Source organism: Manis javanica, chromosome 6, assembly GCF_040802235.1.
Source record: "Manis javanica isolate MJ-LG chromosome 6, MJ_LKY, whole genome shotgun sequence".
Classification (NCBI taxonomy): domain Eukaryota; kingdom Metazoa; phylum Chordata; class Mammalia; order Pholidota; family Manidae; genus Manis; species Manis javanica.
In genome coordinates this window covers 32667051-32682801 of record NC_133161.1, presented here as the reverse complement: position 1 = coordinate 32682801, position 15751 = coordinate 32667051, and the positions used below count along the sequence as shown (strand labels likewise).

General features: G+C 36.9%; 1 protein-coding gene across 4 annotated transcripts in view; it reads right to left on the bottom strand.

Annotated features, from left to right (window-relative positions):
- TFEC (transcription factor EC) overlaps window positions 1–15751 on the bottom strand; it is a 629038-nt gene that overhangs the window by 126326 nt on the left and 486961 nt on the right. For 3 of the 4 annotated variants that reach the window (XM_073238555.1, XM_073238556.1, XM_073238557.1), the window contains 2 exons: window positions 11046–11091; window positions 9862–10108 (listed from right to left, as the gene is read on the bottom strand). In XM_073238555.1, coding sequence (XP_073094656.1) covers window positions 9862–10059 — 198 coding nt within the window. In that variant the 5' untranslated portion in view covers window positions 10060–10108; window positions 11046–11091. Of the gene's footprint in view, window positions 1–9861; window positions 10109–11045; window positions 11092–15751 lie in introns of those variants that run through there. The other variant, XM_073238558.1, reaches the window with a different exon arrangement.

Sequence of the window (15751 nt, the reverse complement as noted above, 5' to 3'; positions counted from 1 at the left end):
GGGTCAGGAAGAAATTTTCCCCATAGTGTAGTATCGCCAATTACCATAGGTGTAGAGAGAACAAGAGAAAGAGTCAGGGGGGTAGAGGGACCTCTAAAGCATCTGGTATTGGATGCTCTCGGAGTGAGAATTCAGGATAAGATGAAACATTCAATTGTTCCTGTATGTCAATTTCTATATTCCTATGAGCTGCCAATATGACACTGCTGCCACAAGGGAGGGATTTCCTGCAGAACAGATGTCACTTACAGTATTATGTGGGCTATCTATCTCAACAAATAATTGCTTGGCACTTCTGCCCTATGGCAAGGGTCTGAAAATATGTTAGGGTGGAAATACACCATATAAGCAGATGGGCATAGATAAAAGAAAGAGCAAGAGCATACTGAGTCTGAAATGCATGTGTAAAAGCCAGATGGGGGTACTGAATCAGATGTCTCCCCTTATCTTCAGTGACTAAAGCCCAAGATCAGAAATTTTGTTATTAGTTATTTAGAAGTTCTATTTTAAAATTTCTCTAGATGAGTATGTGTTTCATAAAGCTCCAATTTATTGAAACAAAGAAATCTTGGCTTTTCGATATACACTGCAATTTCCCTTTGAAATGAATGCATTTTGCTTAAGGCCTGAAACTGATAAGAGATTCCCAACACCAGTGCGCCCTATTTCCACTCCTCCCTGCAAAAAAAAGAAAGGAAAAAACTAGGCTGGGATAAGAGGATGGACACAAAGACTGACAATGAATGACAAAGTACAATTGAGATGGGACTTGCCTGAGAGAGACAGCAAGAGAGGGAAAAAAAGTTCTTTTAAAATATCAATAAGAGAATCAAAGAAGCAAGATCCTTTTTCTGATAAAAGGGGAAAAGTTAATAACCGTGAAGAAAGAAGGCAATTGCAATATGCTCCAACTGTAATGGAAGAAAAGAAGATGAAGGTAGAATCAGAAAGTAACCATTTTAAATAAGTTTAACATATATGTAACTTTCACACTTTACACAATTCAAGGATTAAAGTTATAAAAATATTTTAAACTATTTGCAATAATGGCAGACCTGTTTCACTATATAAATAATTGGTTGGAGAAAAAGGAGGAATGTTTTTGTTCAAAAGAACTAGCAGAAGAATTTTTACTTAAAAATAGCATTGATTGCAGAAAAAAACTTGGGGATGGAGGGGGGGACAACAATAAATATAAGATAAACTATTAAAAGGCATTAAATGATATCTCAGAAACAGAAAATGTTTGAGGGTATTACTTATATGTTTCTATGGCTGTAATTGAACATGAGTTAAAAGAACTTCGAAAATTTTCTGGACAAAAATAACTCAGCCATTCAATAATGTATGAAAACTGTGATTCAATGGAAAACTTTTCATGTGTTAGAGAAGATCCAAAGATGATGCTTAAGGAAAAGTCTTATTTGCCTGCTAATATCCCTTCTTATGCATCTTGATCTTAGGGAATATTATTTTTATTGTAAAGTATTAATCCCACCACAGCCCCCTCTGTTTTCAAAGTTTAATAGTCTATCCTCAATTGTTATTATGGTAAAACAGGATACAAGGTCCTTATTGGAGAAAATATTCTCAAATTTTTCTTCTAGCTATTTAGTCCAGCTGACAAAAGTACAACGTAGGGGAAATTGCCTAAAATCAATCATTCACTCTTTTGAGTATTGTAAGCAACAAAGGTGAGAGGAGTAAGGATATTCCCCCAGCTCTAGGTAAAGTAAGGTGGTTGGACCTTACCTTGAAGGGAACAGGAAGCCACTGAAATGCTTGTTGTGGCTTGTTTGAGAGATGGGTACCACAGTCACATCTACAATGTGGAAGATCCCTGGGGTTACATAGTAGGGAAAGATTGGATGGGAAGAAGAGAGGAATCAAAGACACCAACATAGAGCATTGCAGTTACACAGATAAGAGAGATAATAACTTGGCCTAGGATAGTGGCAGAAACAGTAGAGGAAAGTGGACAGATGTGAGGACTATTTATAAGGGACACTCAACAGGAATTTGCAATAACAAGATGAAGGAGAGAAAGGATAAAATGATGACCTGAGTTTTGAGGCTTGAACAAGTACTTGGATAAGTATTCTGTTATGAAGTACAAAACACTGAAGGACGAGAAAGGTCTTTGTTTAAACATTGAAGGACAAGAAAGGTCTTTGTTTAAACCCTGAAGGACGAGAAAGGTCTTTGTTTTGTTTGATTCATGAAGGCATTGGGAGACACTAGATCACTAATCCAGTTTGGGCCATACTGAATTTGAAGAGGCATCCAGGTAAAAGCGGCCAAGGTAGGGGATAAATTTGCCTGGGGATAGTGTGAAATGTCAGAAGCAAAGGATCCCAAATACAGAGTTTTAAGGAAAAACATTTGTTAAAAAGATATTATTGTGAGCACCTACTCTGTTCTAGTCCCCAGAGCTTCATCTACAAGACAATGTCCATTCTTCCATACAGCTTACATTTTTGGGTGAGCCAAATAATTAACCAGTAAGCAAATAAGCAACAACTCCCTACAGCATGATAGGTTGGGTATTTTCAGATATGTTGAAGAGCTATGTAGAAAGTAAAACAGCATATGGTGATAACAAGTGCCTGGAACATGGTGGAACACTTTAAGGAAGGGTGAGAAGGTGAAGCATTAGAAGGAAAGCAGGAGGGAACACTGACAGTTCCAGGACTCAGAGCAGCGGGACAGAAATAGGTCTCTGATGGACAAAGGGAGAATGTCATAACTAGGAGCCAACCAAGAGGCGGAAAATGGAAACTTAATTATTTCTCTAATAAGACCACCAGAAAATTGAAAAAGTGTTTCTACCAAAACTTCTGCTTACACAGTGTGCAGTCAGATTGGACAAGTCTCAAAAAAGTTGTAGACAGTGCTGACAAAACTGGACAGCTACATGTAAGAGAATGAAACTGGATCACTGTCTAACCCCATACACAAAAGTAAATTCAGAATGGATCAAAGACCTAAATGTAAGTCATGAAACCATAAAACTCTTAGAAAAAAACACAGGCAAAAATCTCTTGGACATAAACATTAGCAACTTCTTCATGAACATATCTCCCTGGGCAAGGGAAACAAAGGCAAAAATGAACAAGTGGGACTATATCAAGCTGAAAAGCTTCTGTACAGCAAAGGACACCATCAATAGAACAAAAAGGGACCCTACAGTATGGGAGAATATATTCGTAAATGACAGATCCAATAAAGGCTTGACATCCAAAATAGATAAAGAGTTCATGCACCTCAACAAACAAAAAGCAAATAATCCAATTAAAAAATGGGCAGAGGAACTGAACAGACACTTCTCCAAAAAAGAAATTCAGACGGCCAACAGACACATGAAAAGATGCTCCACATCGCTAATTATCAGAGAGATGCAAATTAAAACCACAATGAGATATCACCTCACACCAGTAAGGATGGCTACCATCCACAAGACAAACAACAACAAATGTTGGCGAGGTTGTGGAGAAAGGGGAACCCTCCTACACTGCTGGTGGGAATGTAAATTAGTTCAACCATTGTGGAAAGCAGTATGGAGGTTCATCAAAATGCTCAAAATAGACTTACCATTTGACCCAGAAATTCCACTTCTAGGAATTTACCCTAAGAATGCAGCACTCCAGTTTGAAAAAGACAGATGCACCCCTATGTTTATCGCAGCACTATTTACAATAGCCAAGAATTGGAAGCAACCTAAGTGTCCATCAGTAGATGAATGGATAAAGAAGATGTGGTACATATACACAATGGAATATTATTCAGCCATAAGAAGAAAACAAATCCTACCATTTGCAACAACATGGATGGAGCTAGAGGGTATTATGCTCAGTGAAATAAGCCAAGCGGAGAAAGACAAATACCAAATGATTTCACTCATCTGTGGAATATAAGAACAAATGAAAAACTGAAGGAACAAAACAGCAGCAGAATCACAGAACCCAAGAATGGACTACCAGGTACCAAAGGGAAAGGGACTGGGGAGGATGGGTGGGTAGGGAGGGATAAGGAGGGGGAAGAAGAAAGGGGGTACTATGATTAGCATGTATAATGTGGGGCATGGGGGAAAGGGGAGGGCTGTTCAACACAGAGAAGAGAAGTAGTGATTCTACAACATCTTACTATGCTGATGGACAGTGACTGTAATGGGGTTTGTTGGGGGGACTTGAGGTAGGGGAGAGCCTAGTAAGCATAATGTTCTTCATGTAATTGTAGATTAATGATAACAAAATTTTAAAAATAAATAAATAAATAAAAAGATAAAGAAATGGAGGCACGGAAGTTAAGTGACTTGTCCAAAGTTACAGGGGAAACAAAAAGAGAAAAAAAAGTTGTAGACAGACAATACCCTGAACATCAACAGTAGAAAGTTAGAAGGAAAGTAAAAGAAATTGGCAATTGTTGAAGTTAGTGAGCTAAAGCAATTAATAAAACACCCCAAGATTAAACGTTTCCTTATATCTTGAACTGAATATCTTAGCTTATATGGTCATATATTAATATTGAAAATATAATTTGGAATGGAAATATGTACTCTGCCTGCTTTTCTCAATTATTCACATTTGCGATTTCACCCACAGGGTCACTTAACACATGGCACCGTCATTCATTTGGTGGAAGCTATGAGAAATAATTGTCATCTATATATCTGGACTTTCATATTTGGAAAAGAATTAAAAATGAAGATAGTAGTGTTACCACTAAAAATAAGCCAAGCAACGGTAAATGTTGAATGTATATTATTTAAAAATTCTAATGAAATATCTTCTTGGGGGGGGTCAACCCCCAAGTTGCATTTTCAGGTAACTATGAGAAATTTGAAGAGGAGACCACTAGTTATAATAATTTATTAAAAGCCTTGAAAAGAAATGGAAAAATTGAAAATGGACAACAGTCTTCACATTTATAGAGGCAGATTATAAAGCTGAAGGTGACCAATTTTCTGTTTCAAGAAGAGTAAAAGGAAATTAGGCTAAAATTATAGGCCAATCGTAGTGAAAGGAGAACATTAATATTATAACTTCTCTGGATGCCACAATATATTACCTAAAAATTTGTATAATTTCTCTGCTTTATTGCCTAAAATCAGACAGACCCTGAAAAGCAGGTATTAATAAAAATCACAGTGCCAGACTGTCATACTTGAGGACTCTGAGGGAACAGGCGACTCTCACTCTTGTCCCCCTGGGCTGCAGTGAGCCTTTTTCCTCCCTTGGTAAACCTTTAGGCTATAAAGGTATTTTATTAGATGCTGCAAGTCTCAGATGTATATATATATAAGTGTTATTCAGACAACACAATGTGGATGAGGTATCTTCTCTTGGTTTTTTGATTATGAAGCTGATCATAACTTGGATGAACTTAGCAAAAGCAGCAGCTACCATTTCAGTCCATCCAGCACTCATTATCAGGAAGTAGTTAGCTACATTTTCTCAGATCTGAACCCGCATTCCTCATGTTTACAACAAAAGGGAACTTTGGGGAAAAAATGCTTTCATTCTGATTAAAAGAAAACCTTGCTACAGATAATGCATAGTTGCCACCTTATGTTTTTTTAGCTCTACAGCATCTGTAATTTCCCTTTTATCAACACTAGGGACAGAGGGACTTTTAAAGCATGTAAGGCCACTTGCCATAATTTCTTTTTAAATCTGAGTTGTATGAAAAGAAAAAAAAGAAAGCTAGGGTTGTAGGAGGTCTTTGAAACTGATAACTTCAAAAGTTTGTTCAGCATAAATGTAAATGAGATTTTTTTCTGGAGGAGATGTCCAAATCCTACTGGTTATTTAACAAATCGAGAACACCCAAAGTACAACTAGAAAATAAGATCTAAGCATGGAAGATCTAGCAACTGATTCTGTGATTGCTTTGTTTGTGTTTTTACTGCTTTCCCTTGTTCTTTAAGTTTTACCTCTGTACCAGGATTAATATCTTTGATGTATACCACTTGTATATTTTTCCTTTTTTATATTCCAACTCCTTTTCTGGCAGCCCTTCTGCTCTGTGGCCCCAGAGAAAAGGAGAGGTGAATGCCAGGAATGGAAAGAGGAAGACGTAGGAAGTTCTTAGCAGACCAAGAAGTAATGCTTCCTCAAAATAAAAAATAAATTATAGCAAGAAGACAAAGGGAGATAAGAAGACAGACATGCAGGTCCTAATTTGTCCCTGTTCTGAGACAAAACCATTAATGTATATGCAGAAGAGAGTTCGCAAAAGGACAGAAACCCCAACTGGGGCAGTGAGAAACCTAAATAAGAGGTGCTTTTGCTCCATTTCCCATTTAGAACTCTGATAGTGTTGAATAATCTCAGCATGTCAGAAATGATAAGACTTGACATAAATTCCTGCAGACCCACAGTAGTTAATACTTCTTAACCATGAGAAGGTCCAACCTAGATTCCGCGATTGAGATGCAAGGTCCATTAGCATTGACTCTGCATCTTCCAAGAGGACAGTCCATGAGTCCCATTAGCCATAGACCTAGCAGTAGAAGATGACAGGAAGCCTGATGAATAAGCCAAGCCACGAGCAGCATGGAAGAGGTCATCCATGTCAGAGGATGAATGAACATGTAAGCCTCACCCTCATACCCATGAAAGACAGTGTTTGCCAAAAAGAAACAGATTTAACCTGAAAGCAACCACTTTAAGCTGGAAGACTTTGAGATACATTTAACTGGAATGTTATTTTTTATGCCATTATCCTCTCTCCCAACTAAACATCTACTCTTCCCCATTCCTTGTCACCCCCTACCCATCAGTAAGATATGAGTATTGATTGGGAGGGCACTGGGGAATTGAAGAAAAATTTGGAATTGTTACAAAAAAAGAGAGACTATATTTTACTCATAACTTTTATCCTCTTTACACATTATCAACAAAAATGAAATTAGATACCTCAAGAGGATGGAGCTTCCCACAAAGAGTCCATTCAAAGTCAACATAAACCTGGCTCATGATAGGGTTTAGAAAGAAATATTGTTCCATGTTAAAGAGGACTCCTGTTTTATATACTCTAAAACAGCCAAATTTCATTCTTTAAAATAAAGTAATAAATACTCATTGAAACATATTATAATGTGCTAACAAGTCTCATAATACAGTATTTAAAATGCATTTATCACAGTATGAGTCTCTAAAGCTTAGAATCTTTTACAGTAGTGTGTCTCAACATTTAAAAAGTCAAAAATGTGAACTGGCCGATGACTTCAAGCAGAACTTCAAAGTGGGCAGTCCTTCATAAAGACAGACAAGAGTCTTGTCCTCTGAATTCAATTTAATTTTTATCACATCACATAGTATTGATCTGAGATGCTGGTATGTGTTAACCTAAGATAAAGTTGACCAAATGGGCCCATTGTGTAAGGCATATCTGTCCCTATATTACTTCTAGAGAGTCTAAAAAACTACCCATTATGTGTTGATTTTCATCTCTTTTAATATTAGAGGCTGATCCTTTTCCCAATCAGGAATAAAATTTTCAATCTCAGATAAATAACAAAAGTTTAAAATCTAGGAAACATATCTGGATCAAATCAACTTCAAATGTTCAAAACAAACTTGACCAACTTTAGCTTAATGGACAAAATTAGACAGAGCACCTGCACCCTGCAAATATGATGTATAAGATCTAACCAGTTAGGGTGTTCACTCGTAGAGAATTAACTAAGGAGATGAGAACAGGTATCATAATGCTCTGTGTTCATAGCAACAATTGGGATGATTTCCTGGCTCACAGTAATTTCTTGAAGGCCATATCCATAGAGCACCCCTACCAATTCTAATAACACACTATCCCTTCCATCTCTCCCTACAGCCACAAAAAAAAAAAAAAAACACCTGGCCAATAAAAGCTGAGCATAGCACTTACCATCACCTTATGGACAAGGCCAAGGGCTGGAAATGTGATCCCAGCAAATCTTTATCTGAAAATTTTCACACTGGAGCTAAGTAAAGAAACCTCATTCTCATAGGTGGCAAGTTATAAAAATGTGCACCTAGAGGGAATGAAGCTTCCTGCAAGGAGGAACTGGTCTGAGAACACAGACAATAGGCAGACAAAGGCACAAATGAGAGATAAACACGTTCTTAGCAATATTTGAAGTCCTGGTTCCAGTACCCCTCATATTGGCTACCGTTCCTCATAATAGGAGCCAACAAATTCTTCACGGCTTCATACACTTCCAACTGAGTTGATATTACTGGACATCATTTGAGTCCTCACTCATAAAGCTAGTGAGAAAGCGGTAAACCCCAACTAGGCTGGCAAATAACTTTAGCATTGTCACGGTCATAGAAGAATGACATATTTGCTAATTGTGCAATTTTGAGCTAATTTCTTTAAAATCTCTGAGCATTACCTGCAGAAATGGGGCTTATAGCTACTCCATGGGGTTATTGAAAAATTAGGAATAAAGTACATAAAATGCTTAACATGACGCCTCTCCCATAGCACTTGCTCAAAAAGTGCTAAAATTTTATTGTTTCAATAATGAGGATATGAGAATAATGATGATGATGATCCTAAGAAGACAAAGATGACAGAACTAAGACTCTATGTAATTTTTTCCATTAAAAGAATACCTGCTTAAATATATTCTAGTAAAGAAAGTTACAAGGACTAGAAAGGAAAATTAATGAAGTCAGAAATAATTTTATGTAAAACATATCCATTACCTTAAGAAGCAATGATTTTTGAAAGCTTAATTTACAATAAATAAGCATGACAGTTTAAAAGAAGTTAATGGAGTTTATCTTATTTTCAAGAATAGGCTTAAAATGAAAGCTAAAGTAAATATGATTGATACAGCTAATCCCTGAGAATAGATGTAGCAATACTTTCAGGCCCAATTCATAGATTAAGCCTTCCATCACCAAACCCAAATACAATTACCATGTGGCCACACCTATGGTACATAGTTGTTCATTAATTGCATTTACTTATTTACCCTTCTACATTATAAATCCTTTTTATCAAGGTCTCTTTTTCACAGTTGTGACTTGGTCACAAGTAGCTGCTCAAAATATAGTATTTAAATTAAACTGCATCCTAGAAGTATACCGGGAGTCAGAAGAAATGGATTCTAATCTTACCTCTGACACCAGGTGTCCTTGAATAAGTCACTAGCCATAGGGTCATATAGTCACTGTGTTGGCCCTCAAAGTTAGGTCCCTTAGCCTCTTACCACAGTGCAAAAATCACATCTAAAATACATTTTCTACCTCTACACACTGAGATAGACCCTCTACAAAATGTAAAACTTCATAACCACTTTTGGAATAATTATCTGCTCTCACATTGAACAACTCAATGAAGCAATGCTTTAAAAGGCTCAGTGTCATTGAGTCAGCAATGCAGACCCATAATTCCAACTCAAAGATGGCATTCTTTCTATATATCACACCACTTACTTGAGTTTTAGAAGTCTTAAAATACTTTTAGAAAGCATATCACTCGTAATAATGTGCCTACTCAAATGGCACACCTCACTGACTGATTTGGATACTCAAATGAGATGATATGGAACTTCCTTATAAAGTAGAAAATGCTCCAAAATATCAACTAGTATTATTTTAATAATGACAATGTCGATAATGATGATGATAGGGAAAAGAAAATTATGTACTTGGGATGCTTTCTCACTCTAATATTTACATGCTGTTAAATGAGGCACTTACCGGGAATTGTAGCCACTTAAATGGGAACAGGGAGAAAGCTCTGGGTTTTTATTCTTATTTTCTCTTCAGCTTTTGAGTACAGTTAAAATGTATGCATTTTCAGAGGTGGTTAACTGTTATATTTACTTAAAAATTATGACTATATATGTGTACAGATACATACCTTGGAAAAGGATGGCAGTTGACTTGAAGAAATTTCTGGTCTTTCAGGGAAAAATCTGTGAAATGCTGGTTTGTATGAAAATTGCGTGTGGAACTGGATATGCTGGGCCCCGGCTTTCTGGCTGAGTTGAAGTCTCCTCTCCTTTTCTCCTAATTGCTCTTTCAGTTGAAATTGGAGTCCAACTAAAGCTTGTAACATATTTTTCTTCTTTTTTTCTCACTATTAATGGATTTGAAAAAAAGGAACTCTGCAAAAAACATGCAAAAAATCATTTTCTTTTGTCACCTGAGATTGTATACTGTAAAATAAATCTAATAAATGACAGGGGAAGCATCTGAAATAGAAAAACAAACTCATTCTTTAATGGTCATGGTTCACCCATAAAGATACAATTCTTAATGCTCAAGTTGAAAAAAAAAAAGATGAGAAGGAACAGTTGGCATTCAGCTAACAATTGTGTTTGGAGATTTGTGCCTGACTTTGTTATTCTGAGCAAAGCCAGGTACCAGCCTCTTGGGATTATGTACAAAGGCAAGAAAAAAAGTGGACATGTACAAACCTCAAAGGTGACTGCTGGGTTAATAAAACAGTCTGTTTCCTGTTCACCCACTCTTGCTCTCAGTGTGCAAGTATATTAAAATATGTCAAAAGGAAAACCATTCCTGTGCAAAAAATAATTCAATGACAAGTCACAATTTCCAGCTGATGGAGTGCCTTGGTGCATTTGACTGCAGTAACAAGTAATCCATACATCTCTCTGGATGAAAGTTGTATCCTCATTAAAGGAGAAACAAACACAAAATAGGAACAACAGTCACATAGGAAAACAGAGCACAAAAGATACTGCATTTGCCCCTCTCAGTTTCTGGTTTGAGCGATCACAGACTAAAGAACAGTGCTATCCTAGAAGTAACCTCTTAAAAAGCCATGAAAGTAAAATGAGGAAGCTGACAGAGGAACTGAATGTGTAGCTAACAGTCATCTAGGTTTCTGTTCAGTCTATCGGGGAAAACATCTTTTTCTATCCAGTCTGTATAATATCTCCCACTACATCAGACATTGTAATATGAAGTGGCTGGATTAAACAACACACCCCAGCAATTTTAAATTAATGCTCTAATTTATATCTTTAAATAACCTCTCTTAGATAAACTCTGGTTTAAGCATTTATAAGACATACCAACCTTTGCTTTTCTGATTTTTCTCTAAAGAACTGTATCATTAACAGATCTGCAAAAAACAAAAAAAAAATGTTAGTGTTGTTCAACTCTAATAATACTGCTCTTAGGTGGTTACTGTGTTGCATGTAATTGTAAGGCAAAAAAATACATTGGATATAAAGTGTGAGAGCTCTGGTCCTGGGCACAGTTGGACATATGACAGGAGCATGTGCCTTCAACAAGTACTTAATAATCTGGAATAAGAAGGGAACAACATTTTTGAGAGAATACAACTAATTTTAAAAGTGTGGTACTAGCACTTATTTCAAAGCTGAGTAAGGTACTTCTGTATCCAGGCAACACCTTTGCTCAACTATTTGCATGACAATTACCATACACTATTGCAATTGCCTGCTTACCTGGTCATCCCCTCCATACCAGAATGCAAGCTCCTCAAAGGCAAGATTTCCTATGTGCTGTTTCTTATGCTGTAAGAATCCCCATTTCATAAAGCCCCTGGCACATAATAGGAATTCAATAATTATCATTTCGTTGGTTGATTAGCTGATTAAATATAGTTGTGCACCTGACAATTTATGCCACACTTTGAACTGCCAACCCTTTACTGGAAGACAGCAGCAGATCTGTAAAGGAAAGGTGTATTTAGGAAAAGCCCGATTATTTCTGTGATAAACTATAGCCCAAGATCAATGGATATACACATAGAAAGGCAGAACGACTCAATTGTGAACTACACTTTAAACCAGAACATATAGAACAATCACTAAAATGAAACTGAAGCCCAATATAGGAGTATAGGTAATAAAGGATCATTAGACCAATCTAAAGAAGTTCAATTGTCCAGGCCCAGGGCAATATATGAGCTTGGAAACAAGAAATATATTTGAGGAACCTAAGTTAATGATAAGGATAACTTACTAAAGATGAGAAATAGATTTAGACACTAAGAACTACTGAGCTTGATTTTTTAGCCCCCATGAAAGTCTACAGCAGATTATAAAACAGTGTGTCCATGAAGTTATGAAAAATAAAGTGGAATTCAGTAGGAGACAGGCAGCTGAGGGTCCAAATAGTGTTGTATGAACACAAAATTGCTGGGTTCATATTCTGCATGTATGCCTCACTTTAGTGATTTGTCCTTTTCTCCATTAGTTTTGGGTAGAATTATGTCCCCCACAAAAATATGTTGAAGTCCTAACCCTGGTAAGTGTAAAATATGCCCTAATACGGAAATAGGGTCTTTGCAGATCTAATTAAGTTGCAAATTAAGATGAGGGTATACTGGACTAGGGGAGCCCTTAATCCATATGGCTGGAATTCTTAGAGGAATGAGGAGACATAGAAAAGACAGACACGGAGGGGAGCGCATCACGTGACGATGGAGCTAGAGACTAGGGCTGTGCTGCGAGAGCAGGGAAATCTCCTTCTGAGTCCCCAAGAAGGAGCCACTCCTGCCAACATTTTTGATTGCAGGCCTACAGAACTATGAGAGAATAACATTTTGTTGTTTTAAGCTACCCAGTTTGTGGTAATTTGTTATGACAGCCCTAGGAAACCCACACACCATTCTATAAAATGAGTAATGTATCTTCCTGAGGTAATTGTCAGGAGGATTATAATATAATATCAGTAATTCTTAATTTCAGGAAAGGATTTCACAAAGTTTCTTATAATATGTTCACTGAAAAGAGAAATCTATATGAGCTCAGTTATGAGCTAGGTTCAAAGTTGTTAAGACTATCAGTCCCAAAGAGAGCTGATTCATATTTCAACATTAACCCAACATTTCCCCAAGTTTTCACTTATTGATATATTAAAAATAGCTCTTAGACCTTGGATGTCTATATTTTAGAGCCCTTTGAGACAGACGGACAGAGGTTTGGAAGACTGACCTTGAGTAACATCTGTAATGGTGGACACAGAACCATTCAGTCATCCACTGCTATTTAACACAACTAAACAGGACTTAGAGAAATACCTAGAATGGATGCTGCTCAAATATGGAAAAAAAACTAAGTTGGGAGAAATAACATTGACTGAAGGACAAAATCAACATTTAAAAATAAAATAATTGTTATTGTAACAATATGATTTAGTAATAATTACTACTAATAACAATTTAATATTTTAAGCCCCTAACCGAACTTGATACATAGTACAAACTCAGTAAATTACTATTATTTTTAATAGTAGGATGGCCTAGACTAATCTGCCAAGCCCACTTAGGTGGAAAATACACAGTATTTCATTTGGGTTCAAAATTCACATAGGTGTAAGGTGGGAAATATCCAGGTTCATCATCAATTCATATAGAATAGATTTGAAGATATCAGTTGACCAAAGTCCCAGTATGTCTGAACAGTGTTTTTTGTAGCTTCTAAAATGAAACAAAACAAAGCAAACAACAAGGGTGAGAGCTTGGAATGAATTAATAAGTATATGTAAGCCTATGATAATTCACGGCATGGGAAGGTAAGAGGTCTGTTTTTTTAGAAACAAATGTGTCTAATTTGGCAACAGCCTCCTTGGTGAAGAGAGGAGGGCCCAAGTCCAAAGGAGAGGGAGGGGTTCTGCCCGTTCCCATCGAGACTCCAGGAGGATAGCAAGATGTAGCTCCCAAGCCATGCAAATCTTGCCACAGGACATAGATCTGGGTGAAAGAGATTTCTTCTGGCTCCTATAAACATTTGAAGCTTCACAAAAGCAGCATCCAAGAAATGCAGCAACAGAAAGAAATATCAGATACTCCCTCAGTTAAGACTGAAGTGCAAAGAATGGCCACAGACCTTTAAGGGAGTAAGAGAAAGACACCAGCTAGGAAGACACATTGGAGCATCTCTTCTTCCCGGAGATCCAAAGGGGGCCCCAAAAGTAAGGGGGAAGGGAGGACCATGTTGACAAAGGATGAAGATAAAGTCACCAAGAAAGAAAGATTTCCCCCACGGTGATTGTCATGAGCTCCAGTGATACCCAAGGCAAGGGGCACAGCAGGGCAGGCCTAATGTCAGTGTGGCTCTTTTTTAATTAAAATTCTCTCTCAAGACTGTTAGAAACATCACATGCAACTGGGTACAAAACATATTCTGGATACAAAACATATTTCCCCAGGTGTTGCCTAGGACACAGTGCTTATGATACTCATCAAAGAATTAACTGGGGCTCTTTATACTTGAGTTCTTCCCAGTGCAAGCTTTCAGACCATTTGGCATACTCACTGTATTAGTTTTCTTTGGATGCTGCTTTAAAAATTACCAAAAAAGTTCGTGATTTCAACAACACATTTTTTGTCTCTTATAATTCTAGCAAAAATGTCTGAAATCAGTTTCCCAGGGCTAAAGTCAGGGTGTCAGCAGGACTGGCTTCTTGTGGAGGTCTTAAGGAAGAACCCATTTCCTTGCTTTTTTTCTTCAGATTGTAGAAGTTATATTCCTGGGCTTGTGGCTCCTTCCTCCATCTTCAAAGTGTCCCCTTCAGTCTCTGCTTCCATGGCCACAGGTCCTTCTCCTCAACTCTGACTTCTACATCCCTCAGAGATGGACTATTTGGATTACATTGGACCCATCTGGGTGATCTCTTCTTGGGACCCTTAACTTAATCACACCTGCAAAGTCCTTTTTCGCTGTACAAGGTAATATCCACAGGTTCCAGGAATTAGGATGTGGACATATTTGGGGGACCTTCACTCAGAATACCAAACCCACTTTAAAAGAAACATTATAGGGAAAGAGTGTGGTATTGTATGAAAAGATAAACTGGCTTTGCTTGCTTCACCAACACTTACAATGTTTTTTATTGGCCAGATGCTTTTCTAAGTGTTTTACAAATATTAATTCATTTAACCTTCAGATCAACACTAGGAGATAATGATCATTATAATCCTCATTTTATTGATGAGAATGCTGAGGGACAGAAAGGATAAGGTATTTATTTGTACATGGTTATTTAGAGCCTGTATGAATCCAAATCATGCCTCTTTGGTGGATAGTCTTGACACAATGTTTTTACTGGGAAAAACCTACTTTATATGATTGATGTGAGGATTAAATAAAATAATGTAAACTAAATAGTTATCATGGTTATTGACTCAAAAAGTATTCATTACACCATAGATGATGAAATAAATATATTAGAAAGATTATCAAGAAAAACAGGAAAAGAATAATAAGGATAGTTAGGGAACTCAAAACACTATCATCTGGAAAATGGTAGTTTAGCTTGGAAAATAAAAGAATTATGGGGACACCAAAGTTGTCTTGAAATATGTGAATAACTTTCACATGAAAGGGGAAGTAGATTTATTTTACTGTTCCCCCATAAAACCAAACTAAAACCTAAGGGTGGAAATTACACAGTGAAAAAATATGGCTCAAAAAAGAAAAGAAAAAGAGAAAAGAAAGAAAGGCCTAATAATTAGAGTGATCCACCAGTAAAAAAAATCTGTCTCAGAATTTTGTTAGCTTTTAGTCTATTGGAATGATTCTCTGTTGTATATAAAATATGGGAAGGATTTCAACAATGAGAGGGACATTAAAATACATTCATGCATTTATTCAGCAAATATTTACTGACCATCTTCTGTGTGCAGTGCTTGTAAGGCCCCTTATAACTCTAAAAATAATAGAATCTCCTATACTATGAAGGAGCAGACAAGAACACGTGTTGCAGAAATGCACATAATTTCAGGCTGATTCTCATTGGCAGAGTCTACT